The sequence below is a fragment of the Salmo salar genome, chromosome ssa18, assembly GCF_905237065.1.
Source record: "Salmo salar chromosome ssa18, Ssal_v3.1, whole genome shotgun sequence".
NCBI lineage: Eukaryota > Metazoa > Chordata > Actinopteri > Salmoniformes > Salmonidae > Salmo > Salmo salar.
The window spans coordinates 20039297-20053849 of NC_059459.1; the positions used below are offsets into that span (position 1 = coordinate 20039297).

Sequence of the window (14553 nt, forward strand, 5' to 3'; positions counted from 1 at the left end):
GATCAATTTGATGTTATTTTAATGGACATTTTGCTTTTCTTTCAAAAACAAGGACATTTCTAAGTGACCCCAAACTTTTGAACATTAGTGTATGTGCATGGTTGTGTGAAGACATCACACTAGCCTAAGATCCACAATAGACCAACGCTAGTTTCCAGATAACAACCGGGCTGAGGTCCTCCCCACCACCATGGGGACACAGTCTATGAGCCCAGCCAGTATGTTCCTGTGCTGAGGAGGGCTATAAACCAGAGTTGTGCACACTAGGGATGGGGTAGAACTTGGACACTCGGCTCTGGGTTGTGGGGTTAAGGCATTCCGACTCCCCGCTCATCTTGAAAAAGACCTCCTGCTCCTGGAGCTTGCGTGTGAATTCCTCCTCCAAGGCCTACATGTGCCAGAAGAGGAAAGACAACAGACTCAAACATCCAAATCAACAGCTTACACTGAGGCTGACCGGCTGTGTCCTGATTCTCCACACTGTGCACTTACAAACTCCCAGTCATGGAGTCAAAGCAATGGATTGGTGTAATCAATGGCTAGAGGAAGTTTCCAGCATTGTTACATCCATGCAAGTGCATTTTGGGAGAATCGCAACGCAGCATGAAACTTTAAAGGAGGATAACATAAGAGGGTTGTAAACATGGATATGTCTTTCTCTTTCACCTTCTTCCTGGGCCGTAGTTTCTCCCTCCACTCCTGCAGCTCCTGGCTGTGCTCTTCATCGAGCTCCTTCAGCTTCTGAGTCTCGTGTTCAATCAGGAGATGGCACTTCTCATTCTGAAACACACAACAGCAGGAACAGGGTGACCTACTGGAGCTACCTACATACATGATGGGGAATGGGGATGCCTAGTCAGTTAAAAAACGATGCATTCAACCGAAATGGGTCTTCCGCATTTAACCCAACCCTTCTGAATCAGAGAAGTGCGGGGAGCTGCCTTAATCAACGTCCACGTCATCGGCGCCCTGGGAGTAGTAGTTGTTGGGGGTTACCTGCCTTGCTCAAGGGCAGAAAAGCAGATTTTTCCACCTTGCTAGCTCAGGGATTCGAACCAGTGACCTTTCAGTTACCGACCCAATGCTCTTAACCGCTAGGCTACCTTAAAAGGAGTTGACCTATTAGATCACAATTCTTGTTTTAAGGAAAGGACAATAGCAAAACATGCCAGAATGTCTATCAGCAGGCCTTCATCATTGGTGGAATTTAGGATTCACCCCATTCTGAGCTGTGAGCTGCGCTGTTCAGCAGCCATGGTGCTGAAACCGGTGATCAGCTATCCGTTTTACCTAGCGTTTGACCCATGGGTTTGTCCGTGGTAGGTGTCCATGGTGCTAAGACATTGCTTGTGTGTGCGCCAGTGCATGACACTTTGGAGTTACCACAAGCTCCTTTATTTTACAGTGCATTCAGAAAGTATTGAGACCCCTGACTTTTTCTACATTTTGTTACCTTACAGCTTTATTCTAAAACTGATTAAAACGTCTTTTGATGCCGCCACCACCGTGCTTCACCGTAGTGATGGTGCCAGGTTTCCTCCAGATGTGGCGCTTGGCATTCAGGCCAAAGAGTTCAATCTTGGTTTCATCAGACCAGAGAATCTTGTTTCTCATGGTCTGAGAGTCCTTTAGGTGCCTTTTGGCAAACTTCAAGCGGAATGTCATGTGCCTTTTACTGAGGAGTGGCTTCCGTCTGGCCACTCCACCATAAAGGCCTGATTGGAGGAGTGCTGCAGAGATGGTTGTCCTTCTGGAAGGTTCTCCCATCTCCACAGAGGAACTATGGAGCTCTGTCTGACTGACCATCAGCTTCTTGGTCACCTCCCTGACCAAAGCCCTTCTCCCCCGATTTCTCTCAGTTTGGTCGGGAGGATGATCAATGGAAACAAGATGCACCTGAGCTCAATTTCGAGTCTCATTGCAAATGGTCTGAATACCTATGTAAATAAGGTATCCGTTTTTTAAAATATTTTTAATACATTTGCAAAGATTTAAAAAACCTGTTTTCCTTTTGTCATGATGGGGTATTGTGTGTAGATTGATGAGGAAAATGTTTTATTTAATACATTTTAGAATAAGGCTGTATCGTAAAAATGTTTGGAAAAGTCAAGGGGTCTGAAAACTTTCCGAAAGCACCGCACCCCAGTCATTTCCCATACAGTTACAACACATCACCAAAAAATACGGATTAGATGGGAATGGAAATTCGTAGTAATGCTGTGAGCTGTGTTAGTGTCATAATATATATTTTCCACCAATTTCTCTTCTGACTGAATAGTCCATGATACAAGAGCTGAGGCAACAGAGTGGATGGGCAAAGGTTGGTTTGATGCAGCCATTTGACGGATGCTCATGACGACAACCTCTCCCTCAACGTGATCAAGACAAAGGAGATGATTGTGGACTACAGGAAAAAGAGGACCGAGCATGCCCCCTTTCTCATCGATGGGGCTGCAGTGGAGCAGGTTGAGAGCTTGAAGTTCCTTGGTGTCCACATCACCAACGAACTAACATGGTCCAAGCACACCAAGACGGTCGTAAAGAGGGCACGGCAAAACCTATTCCCCCTCAGGAGACTGAAAAGATTTGGCATGGGTCCTCAGATCCTCAAAAGGTTCTACAGCTGCACCATCGAGAGCATCCTGACTGGTTGCATCACTGCCTGGTACGGCAACTGCTCGGCCTCCGACTGCAAGGCACTACAGAGGGTAGTGCGAACGGCCCAGTACATCACTGGGGCCAAGCTTCCTGCCATCTAGGACCTCTATACCAGGCGGTGTCAGAGGAAGGCCCTAAAAATTCTCAAAGACTCCAGCCACCCTAATCATAGACTGTTCTCTCTGCCACTACATGGCAAGCGGTACCGGAGCGCCAAGTCTAGGTCCTAGAGGCTTCTAAACAGCTTCTACCCCAAAGCCATAAGACTCCTGAACATCAAATCAAATGGCTACTCATACTATTTGCATTTTTTTTCAACTGCATTGTTGGTTAGGGGCTCATAAGTAAGCATTTCACTGTAAGGTCTACACCTGTTGTATTCGGCGCATGTGACTAATACAATTTGATTTATCATTACATAGAGTCCCCGTTATTTATTCTCTATGATTTGATTATATTTATTGAATTAATTAGGATCCCCATTAGCCGACACCAATGGCGACAGCTAGTCTAAACTGGGGTCCGACACATAACGAAAAAGACAGACAAAACACTTTACAATTGACATACATTTAAAAACATTAACATGTAGTGTGCATCTATCAGTTACACATACTGTACATGTCAATACATACAGACAACTAGTAGGTCACGGGGGAGACACGTTGTGCCATGAGGTGTTGCTTTATTTGTTTTGCTGTTCACTTGCACAATATGAGATGGAAGGGGGTTCCATGCACTCATGGCTCTGTATAATTGTATATAGACTTTTTCTATTGTATTATTGACTGTTTGTTTGTTTATTCCATGTGTAACTCTGTTGTTGTTGTTTGTGTCGCACTGCTTTGCTTTATCTTGGCCAGCTCGCAGTTGTAAATGAGAACTTGTTCTCAACTAGCCTAACTGGTTAAATAAAGGTGAAATACATTTTTTTTTAAATACTGTACGTTTCCTTGAATTTGTTCTGGACCTGGGGACCGTGAAAGACCCCTAGTGTCATGTCTGCTGGGGTAAGTGTGTGTGTCAGCTGTGTGTAAGTTGACTATGCAAAATATTTGGCATTTCCAACACGTTTCTTATAAAAACAAGAAGTGATGCAGTCAGTCTTTCCTCAAATCAGCCAAGAGAGACTGGCATGCATAGTATTCATATCAGCCCTCTGATAATGAAGAGCAAGATGTGTCGCTCTGTTCTGGGCCAGCTGCAGCTTAACTAGGTCTTTCGTTGCAGCACTTGACCATATGACTGGACAATAATCAAGATAAGATACAATTAGAGCCTGCAGGACCTGCTTTGTGGAGTGTGGTGTCAGAAAAGCAGAACATCTCTTTATTACAGACAGAACTCTCCCCATCTTCACACCCATGAATCTATATGTTGACCGTGACAGTTTACAATCTAAAGTAATTTAGTTTCCTCAACTTGTTCAACAGCCACACCATTCATTACCAGATTCAGTTGAGGTCTAGAAATTAGGGAATTTGTACCGGTCCTAGTGGCTGGGGATTTTAATGCAGGGAAACTTAAATCCGTTTTACCAAATTTCCACCAGCATGTTAAATGAGCAACCAGAGGGGAAAAAAAAACTCTAGACCACCTTTACTCCACACACAGAGACGCGTACAAAGCTCTCCCTCGCCATCCATTTGGCAAATCTGGCCATAATTCTATCCTCCTGATTCCTGCTTACAAGCAAATATTAAAGCAGGAAGCACCCGTGACTCGGTCAATAAAAAAAAAGTCAGATGAAGCAGATGCTAAGCTACAGGACTGTTTTGCTAGCACAGACTGGAACATGTTCCGGGATTCTTCCGATGGCATTGAGGAGTACACCACATCAGTCACTGGCTTCATCAATAAGTGCATTGATGACGTCATCCCCACAGTGACTGTACATACATACCCCAACCAGAAGCCATGGATTACAGGCAACATCCACACTGAGCTAAAGTGAGCGGGAAATTCCGCTATGCCCTCCGACGAACCACACCGGCTCCGATGCTCGTCGGATGTGGCAGGGCTTGCAAACTATTACAGACTACAAAGGGAAGCACAGCCGAGAGCTGCCCAGTGACACGAGCCTACCAGATGAGCTAAATGACTTCTATGCTCGCTTCGAGGCAAGTAGCACTGAAACATGCATGAGAGCATCAACTGTTCTGGACGGCTGTGTCATCAAGCTCTCCGCAGCCTTTAACCTGTTAGGGCTAGAGGGCAGTATTGACACGGCTGGATAAAAAACATACCCGATTTAATCTGGTTACCACTCCTACCCAGTAACTAGAATATGCATATACTTATTACATATGGATAGAAAACACCTTAAAGTTTCTAAAACTGTTTGAATGGTGTCTGTGAGTATAACAGAACTCAAATGGCAGGTCAAAACCTGAGAGATTCCTTTACAGGAAGTGGCCTGTCTGACCATTTCTTGAACTTCTTTTCCATCTCTATCTTTTACTAAGGATCTCTGCTCTAACGTGACACTTCCTACGTCGTCCATAGGCGCTCAGAGCCCGGGAAAAACCTGAATGTCGTCATCCCAGCCCCAGGCTGAAACACATTATCGCCTTTCTCAAGTGGCCGATCAAGGGACTCTGGGCTTAGGCGCGTGACCTGACCGCCCCCGTCTTTGTGATTTTTTCCTCTGTTTGCCGAAAAGGAGATTCCCGGTCGGAATATTATCGCTTTTCTCACGAGAAAAATGGCATAAAAATTGATTTTAAACAGCGGTTGACATGCTTCGAAGTACGGTAATGGAATATTTAGAATTTTTTGTCACGAATTGCGCCATGCGCACGACCCTTCTTTACCATTTCGGATAGTGTCTGGAACGCACGAACAAAACGCCGCTATTCGGATATAACGCTGGATTATTTTGGACCAAACCAACATTTGTTATTGAAGTAGCAGTCCTGGGAGTGCATTCTGACGAAGACAACAAAAGGTAATCAAACTTTTATAATAGTAAATATGATTATGGTGAGTGCTAAACTTGCCGGGTGTCTAAATAGCTAGCCCGTGATGCCTGGGCTATGTACTTAGAATATTGCAAAATGTGCTTTCACCAAAAAGCTATTTTAAAATCGGACATATCGAGTGCATAGAGGAGGTCTGTATCTATAATTGTTATGCTTTTTGTGAACGTTTATCGTGAGTAATTTAGTAAAATGTTAGCGAATTCCCCGGAAGTTTGCGGGGGGTATGCTAGTTCTGAACGTCACATGCTAATGTAAAAAGCTGTTTTTTGATATAAATATGAACTTGATTGAACAAAACATGCATGTATTGTATAACATAATGTCCTAGGGTTGTCATCTGATGAAGATCATCAAAGGTTAGTGCTGCATTTAGCTGTCTTCTGGGTTTTTGTGACATTATATGCTAGCTTGAAAAATGGGTGTCTGATTATTTCTGGCTTGGTACTCTGCTGACATAATCTAATGTTTTGCTTTCGTTGTAAAGCCTTTTTGAAATCGGACAGTGTGGTTAGATTAACGAGAGTCTCGTCTTTAAATAGCTGTAAAATAGTCATATGTTTGAGAAATTGAAGTAATAGGATTTTTAAGGTTTTGAAAATCGTGCCACAGGCTTCAAGTGGCTGTTACGTAGGTGGGACGAATTCGTCCCGCCTAGCCCAGAGAGGTTAAACAGGTCAATATTCACAAGGCCGCAGGGCCAGACGGATTACCAGGACGTATACTCAAAGCATGCGCTGACCAACTAGCAAGTGTCTTCACTGACATTTTCAACATGTTTCAAGCAGACCACTATAGTCCCTGTGCCCAAGAACACTAAGGTAACCTGCCTAAATGACTCCGGCCAGTAGCACTCACGTCTGTAGCCATGAAGTACTTTGAAAGGCTGGTCATGGCTCACATAAACACCATTATCCCAGAAACCCTAGACCCACTCCAATTTGCATACAGCCCTAACAGATCCACAGATGATGCAATCTCTATTGCACTCCACACTGCCGTTTCCCTCCCACCATAGTGCCCTCAAAGCTCATCACTAAGCTAAAGACCCTGGGACTAAACACCTCCCTCTGCAACTGGATCTTGGACTTCCTGACGCGCTGCCCCCAGGTGGTAAGAGTAGACAACAACACATCCGCCACACTGATCCTCAACACAGGGGCATGTCAGGGGTGCGTGCTCAGTCCCCTCCTATACTCCCTGTTCACTCATGACTGCACAGCCAGGCACGACTCCAACACCTTCAATAAGTTTGCCGATGACACAAGAGTGGTAGGCCTGATCACTGACAACAACGAGACAGCCTATTGGGAGGAGGTCAGAGACCTGACCGTGTGGTGCCAGGACAACAACCTCTCCCTCAACGTGATCAAGACCAAGGAGCTGATTGTGGACTACAAAGTTGTCTGCAAACTTGATATGGAAGCATGCATGGCCACGCAGTCATGGGTAAACAGGGAGTACAGGAGGGGACTGAGCATGCACCGCTGTGGGGCCCCTGTGTTGAGGATCAGCATAGTGCAGGTATTGTTGCATACGTTCACCACCTGGGGGTGGCCAGTCAGGAAGTCTAGGACCCAGTTGCACAGGGCGGGGTACAGACCCAGGGCCCCAAGCCTAATGATGAGAATGGAGGTGATTACGGTGTTGAAGGCTGAGCTATAGTCAATGAACAGCATTCTTACATAGGTATTCCTCTTGTCCTGATAGGATAGGGCAGTGTGCAGTGCGATGGCATCATCTATGGATCTATTGGGGCGGTATGCAAATTGCAGTGGGTGTCGAGTAAGGTGGACGGGATATGATCCTTAACTAGCCTCTCAAAGCATTCATGATGACAGAAGTGAGTGCTACGGGGCGATCGTCATTTAGTTCAGTTACCTTCGCTTTCTTGGGTACAGGAACAATGGTGTACATCTTGAAGCAAGTGAGGACAGCAGAATTGGATAGGGAGAGATTGAATATGTTCGTAACCACTCCAGCCAGCAGGTCTGCGCATACTCGGAGGACCCGGCTCGGGATGCTGTCTGGGCCTGTACTCATATTGGACACGGAGAACGAGATCTCACAGTCCTCTGTAGCGGCCCGTGTCAGCAGCACTGTGTTATCCTCAAAGCGGGCAAAGATGTTTGGTTTGTAATGGATAAAGATGTCAGTGTCCACGACGTGGCTGGTTTTCCCTTTATAATTCGTGATTGTCTGGAGTCCCTGCCACATACATCTCGTGTCTGAGCCGTTCAATTGCGATTCCACTTTGTTTCTGTACTGACGTTTTGCCTGTTTGATTGCCTTACGGGGGGCATAACTGGACTGTTTGTATGCAATCATATTCCCAGTCACCTTGCTGTGGTTAAATGCGGTGGTCCCACTTTCAGTTTTGCGCGATTGCTGCCATCTAACCACGGTTTTTGGTTTGAATAGGTTTTAATCATCACAATGGGAACAACATCGCCTGTACACTTCCTGATGAACTCAGTCACCATGTCAGTGTATACGTCACTGTTATTCTCAGAGGCAACCCGGAACATGTCCCAGTCCGCGTGATCGAAACAGTCTTGAAGCATGGATTCTGATTGGTCAGACCAGCGTTGAATAGACCTCAGCACAGGTACTTCCTGAGCAAAATGGAGTCGTGATCTGATTTGCCGAAGGGAGGGCCTTGTAGCCATCCCGGAAGGGGGAGAAACAATGGTTGAGAGTTTTTGAAGCGCGAGTACTGCAGGCGATGTGTTGATAGAACTTCGGTAGCGTTTTCCTCAGATGTGCAAACTAGAAACTGCATAAGGTCCAGTGTAGTTCCTTGACAGCTGTCGTAGTATCGGCTTGAGGGGGAATATACATAGCTGTGACGATAACCGAAGAAAATTATCTAGGGAGGTAATGCCGTCTGCATTTGATTCTGAGGTATTCTAGGTCGAGTGAACAAATGGACTTGAGTTCCTGCACGTTACCACAATCACACCATGAGTAGTTAATCATGAAACATACACCTCCGCCTTTCTTCTTCCCGGAGAGTTGTTTATTCCTATCCGCAAAATGTATTGAAAACCCAGCTGGTGGTATGGATGGGGACAGTACATCCGGAGAGAGCCATGATTTCATGAAACAGAGTATGTCTCTCTGGAAGGAGACCATTGCCCTGAGCTCGTCAACTTTATTGTCCAGGGACAGAACAAGCGAGTAATATACTCGGAAGCGGTGGAAGGTGTGTACGCCTCCTGAGTCGGACTAAAAGTCCCCTCCGAATACCTCTTCGCCGGCGGCGTCTTGGAGCAGCCTCTGGGATAAGTTAAATTGCCTTGGAAGGTACGAACGAAGGATCCAATTCAGGAAAGTCGTTATACCTGGTCGAAATGCTGTTGAGTTTCCGTTTCTCTGTATGTAATAATGCAAAGAACATTCTGGGCTAATAGCGTGAGCAATAACATTTAAAAATCTATAATACTGCAAAGTTGCTTAGGAGCATGAAACAAGGCGGCCATGTCTTTCAGCGCCATCTATATAGTCTATGTGTAAACCCCAGATTATGTTTGTTATGCTTGAGTGCCAAATACCTACTATCTAGCTTTGCTCATTGGGTTTCATTGTATAACATACCCAATTAACCCACATAATAACTCAATGAAACCACAGTGTATGAGTGTGTGTAGGGGTAAGTGTGTGTATGTGTGTGTGTGTGTGTGTGTGTGTGTGTGTGTGTGTGTGTGTGTGTGTGTACCTGAAGCTGCTGCAGCTCTCTGATGTTGGAGTCACACTGCAGCTGCAGGTCTCTCATCTGGTTCTCATGTTTCTGATGTTGATGGAGTCTCTCGTTCTTCTGCCTCTTCTCCTCCTGGGCTGCAAACTGGAACAAAAACACACACCTCACATTATTCTGTTGAATAAAAAGAATAACTGTGTGTGTACACACTATAAAATACCTGTTTGATCTTCTCCCTTTCCTGCTCCGGGGTGCCAGGTGCAGAGGTGATGCGGAGGCTCTTCTTGAACATGGCCATGCGTGTCTTGGCATCGCCCCGCTGGATCTTCGGCAGACGACCTCTCTCCTGGGCCTGTCTGTTCTTTATCTCCTCAATCAGACGCTGGTTGTAGCGCTGCATCTGCTCCATTTCCTACATGACACATTTCAATCAGTAACCTTTATTTAACTAGGGAAGTCAGTTAAGAACAAATTCTTATATGCAATGGCGGCCTACCAAAAGGCAAAAGGCCTCCCGCGAGGATAAAAAATAAATCAATTCGACAAAACACACGTCACGACAAGAGACACCACAAAACTACATAAAGAGAGACCTAAGACAACAACATAGTATGGCAGCAACACCACATGACAACATGGCAGCAGCATAACATGGTAGCAGCACAAAACACGGTACAAACATTATTGGGCACAGACAACAGCAAGAAGTTAAAGACAACAATACATCACGAGAAGCAGCCACAAATGTCAGTAAGAGTGTCCATTCAATACTTTATCTGGATCCACAATAAAATGCATTGAAATGAGAGCTCTCACCTTTCAGCACACTTTCAAATCACCCATTAATGTCAAAATGTAATGCACCTCACAGTCTACCCTCAGTCCAGATTACCTGATGTAGATAATACCAATACTGGATTGTACTTCACCAGAGCTGTTCAGTAGGTCCCAGAGCCCTTACCTTCTCATGTCTCTTGAGCAGCTGGTGTCTCTGCATGAAGTACTGGTCTTTGAGCTGCTGCTTGAGCAGCTGGTGCTTCTCCTGCAGATGGCGCTCTTCCAGCTCCCACATGGCTGCCTCTCGAGCTGAGGGAGGAGACCAGAGACACTTCAGGCGGGATGGTAACGCAACACACACGCAAGCAGCATTTCCGGTAAAGAGCACCATCTGGCAAGACAGGCTGGTCACAAATAAGTCATTCAGGAAATTGCATCACTGTGGTGGGAAAGTTATAACACAACACTCCACTGAGAACTTCACCATTTACAATAGCATTATTTCACTATGAAATCCTTCATATAACAGAAGGCCTTCACCCATTGAGGTAGCCAAGGTGAAGTCATGTTAAATGATTGAGATCTCTCTCTTAGGTAGTCTCTTTATGGTAGTCTATGGTAAGTCTTTTTTCACAAAGCTGTTGTATGTGGCTAAGTTTGCTGTGTTCATAAGACTCTGTGGTACTGTAAATCTCTCCCTCACCTCTCATGAGCTGTTGTATCTGGTTAAGTTTAAAAAGCGCATTCGGAAAGTATTCATTCCCCAATCCCTTTTACATTTTGGATAAAATAATAATAATAAAAATAAATCTACCATAACGACAACGTGAAAACTAGGTTTAGAAATGTTTGCTAATTAAAAAAAAGAAAAAACAGAAATTCCTTTACATAACTATTCAGAGCCTTTGCTATGAGACTCAAAACTAAGCTAAGGTGTATCCTGTTTTCATTGATCATCCTTGGGATGATTGGAGTCCACCTGTGGTAAATTCAATTGATTGGACATGATTTGGAAAGGCACACACCTGTCTATATAAGGTCCCACAATTAACAGTGTCAGAGCAAAAACCAAGCCATGAGGTCGAAGGAATTGTCCGTAGAGCTCCGAGACAGGATAGTGTTGAGGCACAGATCTGGGGAAGGGTACAAAAACATTTCTGCAGCATTGAAAGACCCAAGAACACAGTGGCCTCCATCATTCTTAAATGGAAGAAGTTTGGAACCACCAAGACTCTTCCTAGAGCTGGCCACCCAGCCAAACTGAGCAATCGGGTGAGAAGGGCCTTGGTCAGGGAGGTGACCAAGAACCCGATGGTCACTCTGACAGAGCTCCAGAGTTCCTCTGTGGAGATGGGAGAACCTTCCAGAAGGACAACCATCTCTGCAACACTCCACCAAATCAGGCCTTTATGGTAGACTGGCCAGAAGAAAGACACTCCTCAGTAAAAAGCACATGATAGACCGCTTGGAGTTTGCCAAAAGGCACCTAAAGGACTCTCAAGACCATGAGAAACAAGATTCGCTGGTCAGATGAAACCAAGATTGAGCTCTTTGGCCTGAATGCCAAGTGTCATGTCTGGAGGAAACCTGGCACCATCCCTACGATGAAGCATGGTGGTGGAAGCATCATGCTGTGGGGGTATTTTTCAGCAGCAGGGACTGTCAGGATCGAGAGAAAGATGAACAGAGCAAATTACAGAGAGATCCTTGATGAAAACCTGCTCCAGAGCGCTCAGGATCTCAGACTGGGGCAAAGGTTCACATTCCAACAGGATAACGACCCTAAGCACACAGCCAAGACAATGTAGAAGTGGCTTCGGGGACAAGTCTCTGAATGTCCTTGAGTGGCCCAGCCAGAGCCCGGACTTGAACCCGATCGAACACCTCTTGAGAGACCTGAAAATAGCTGGGTAGCGACACTCCCCATCCAACCTGACAGAGCTTGAGAGGATCTGCAGAGAAGAATGGGAGAAACTCCCCAAATACAGGTGTGCCAAGCTTGTAGCGTCATACCAAAAAAGACTTGAGGTTGTAATTTCTGCCAAAGGTGCTTCAACAAAAGTACTGAGTAAAGGGTCTGAATACTTCTGTAACTGTGATAGTTTTTTGTTTAGCAAAAATTTCAAAAATTCTGTTTTTGCTTTGTCATTATGGGATAGTGTGTAGATTGATGAGGACAAAAACAATTTCATCAATTTTAAAATAAGGCTGTAACGTAACATGTGGATGTGGAAAAATGAAAGAAGTCTGAATACTTTCCGATTGCACTGTTTTCACAGCTCTCTCTGGTACTGTAAATCTCTCTCTCACGAGCTGTTGTATGTGGTTAAGTTTGCTGTATTATAGCTCTCTATGGTACTGTAAATCTCTCTCTCACCTCTCATAAGCTGTTGTTTGTGGTTGAGGCAGTCTCTCTCGATGGTGGCGATCTCATGTTTGTGCTGTTGGATGATCTTCTTCAGGGCTCCATCCAACTCCTGCTGCTGCTTCTGCAGAAACTCCTGCTCCTGAGGATGGAGAGAAGGGATAGAGAGAGAGGGTATGGGGGACAGAAAGGGAGTGAGCAGGGATAAGGGGAGGAAGTGGGGCAAGGTGAAGGTATCAGAGGGTGATAAGAGGATAATACGTGGGTAGATGGTGGTTCATTGACAGAAGATGGAGGGATGAGACATTGGCATGTGGAGGAGGGATGCAGGAGATGGTGGGGTAAAAACAGACAAATGGTGGGAGTGAGGTATAGAAATTTGGGATGGGGATAAGGAACATTTAGAAAGGACGGGGGGTTAAGAGTTGACGACAGAGAGGGGAGAGAGAAGGAAAGAGGCAAACATGAGTGATTTTGTTTATTGTGCATCACACACCAGGGACAGCCAGGACAGTGCAGACTACATGAAGGAACTTTCATAAATACCATGCCAACCACTACTAGAGATCAACACAGTACAGTACTACACTCCAAAGAAGAAGCACATCATTGACCGCAGTCAGTGGGGCAAAAAGACAGTCAGAAGTCATGGGAATGAGCCAACATTTGAGGAATGGATGGAAAGAGAGAAAAACATTTAACAACCCAGTCGAGATCCACAGTTTCCATGTATGACGACATCCAAATTGACATTCACAGAAAGAGTAAATTATACATAACATCATTACGGTAAAATAATATATCTGGTTATTGTTTCTGAGGGGTATGTTTACATGACTATTAAACATGAAACCAAAGTTATTGACCTGGTCATTGTCTGAAGCCATCACTGAGGAAAAGCTTTCTAGTAGAAAATGAAGTTTAAAGATTCACTGGATATAATAGTAATATCTAATTTCAGTTTGTGACAAAACAAGCAAGTATAGTGTAGAGAATCATTGTACCATCTAAACCGCAGTGAAGTATATTTTCCATAACCAAAAATATTGTATTTTGAGCTGTTTGAAGCTGGTGTACAAAACCGAAAGTAAGACGCAAAAACTAAACTTAAGAACCGGAAGCACAGAAATAACGCACATAGAACCGATCTACCGCTTCTTAGACAAGCTTTCAACGAGAATGACAGATCTGTAACTGACACTTCCATGTGAATTTGGTCGGGTCGCCCAGAAAGTTACATACTGCAGATTTAACAATGATTCATTCTCTGATATTTCTACACTACTATAACATTTACGATATTATACATATTAACTTATTAGGTTTTAATCCAAGAGCGTTAGCATAACCTAGAGTTACCATAAAGTACTCTCCATTGGATCACACCACAAAAAAAGGCTCAGCTCTGTTGCAGTCTCCCAAACAGAGTGTGATGTCACAGGTGGGGGCGTAACATACAGGACACATCTACAGTAACAGTGCGCGGCAGAAGAGATATCAAACAGAAGGAGAAGTACCAGCGTAGCAACACAGTGACAACACTGCAATACAGCGACACCACAATGCTCGCATGTGAAGTCTCAATCGGTTTACACTTTGACGAAGACATACACATGTGAGCAGGAGGCCGGTAGAGACGGAGAGGGGGGTGACAACTTACATCCTGCATCTGAGCGTTGAAGAGAGCACATGAGGACAACTGAAAAGACTGTATCATAATCTGGGCCACACCCTGTGGAGGAGAGCACACAGCGCACTCATCCAGATCAGGGAGAGAGCACACGCTACACACAGCAGGCTGAGGAAAACACACACACACACACACACACACACACACAAAGACACACAAAGACCGACAGACACAGGCTGAGAAACACACCCGCACACAAAGACAGACACTCACCACGACACAGGCTGAGAAACACAAAGACAATCCAGTCAACACACAAAGTCACAGGAACAACCACACGCACACACCAGACACACTCTCCCGGAGTTTCTAAACCTTTTTCTGTTTTAGGGGTGGGCTAAAGCAGGAGTGAGGCGCATGGGCAGTAGGAGGACGAAGTTAATTC

At 45.0% G+C, this 14553-nt stretch overlaps 1 protein-coding gene across 4 annotated transcripts in view; it reads right to left on the bottom strand.

The window, feature by feature from the left end:
• The window catches only part of slka (STE20-like kinase a), a 35905-nt gene continuing 21352 nt past the window's right edge, over positions 1-14553 (bottom strand). For 2 of the 4 annotated variants that reach the window (XM_014154658.2, XM_014154656.2), the window contains 7 exons: positions 14139-14210; positions 12491-12620; positions 10298-10422; positions 9557-9748; positions 9355-9480; positions 667-780; positions 1-388 (listed from right to left, as the gene is read on the bottom strand). In XM_014154658.2, the coding sequence (XP_014010133.1) occupies positions 242-388; positions 667-780; positions 9355-9480; positions 9557-9748; positions 10298-10422; positions 12491-12620; positions 14139-14210 (906 nt within the window). In that variant the 3' untranslated portion in view covers positions 1-241. The remainder of the gene's footprint in view (positions 389-666; positions 781-9354; positions 9481-9556; positions 9749-10297; positions 10423-12490; positions 12621-14138; positions 14211-14553) is intronic. The other 2 variants (XM_014154657.2, XM_014154659.2) reach the window with 2 other exon arrangements.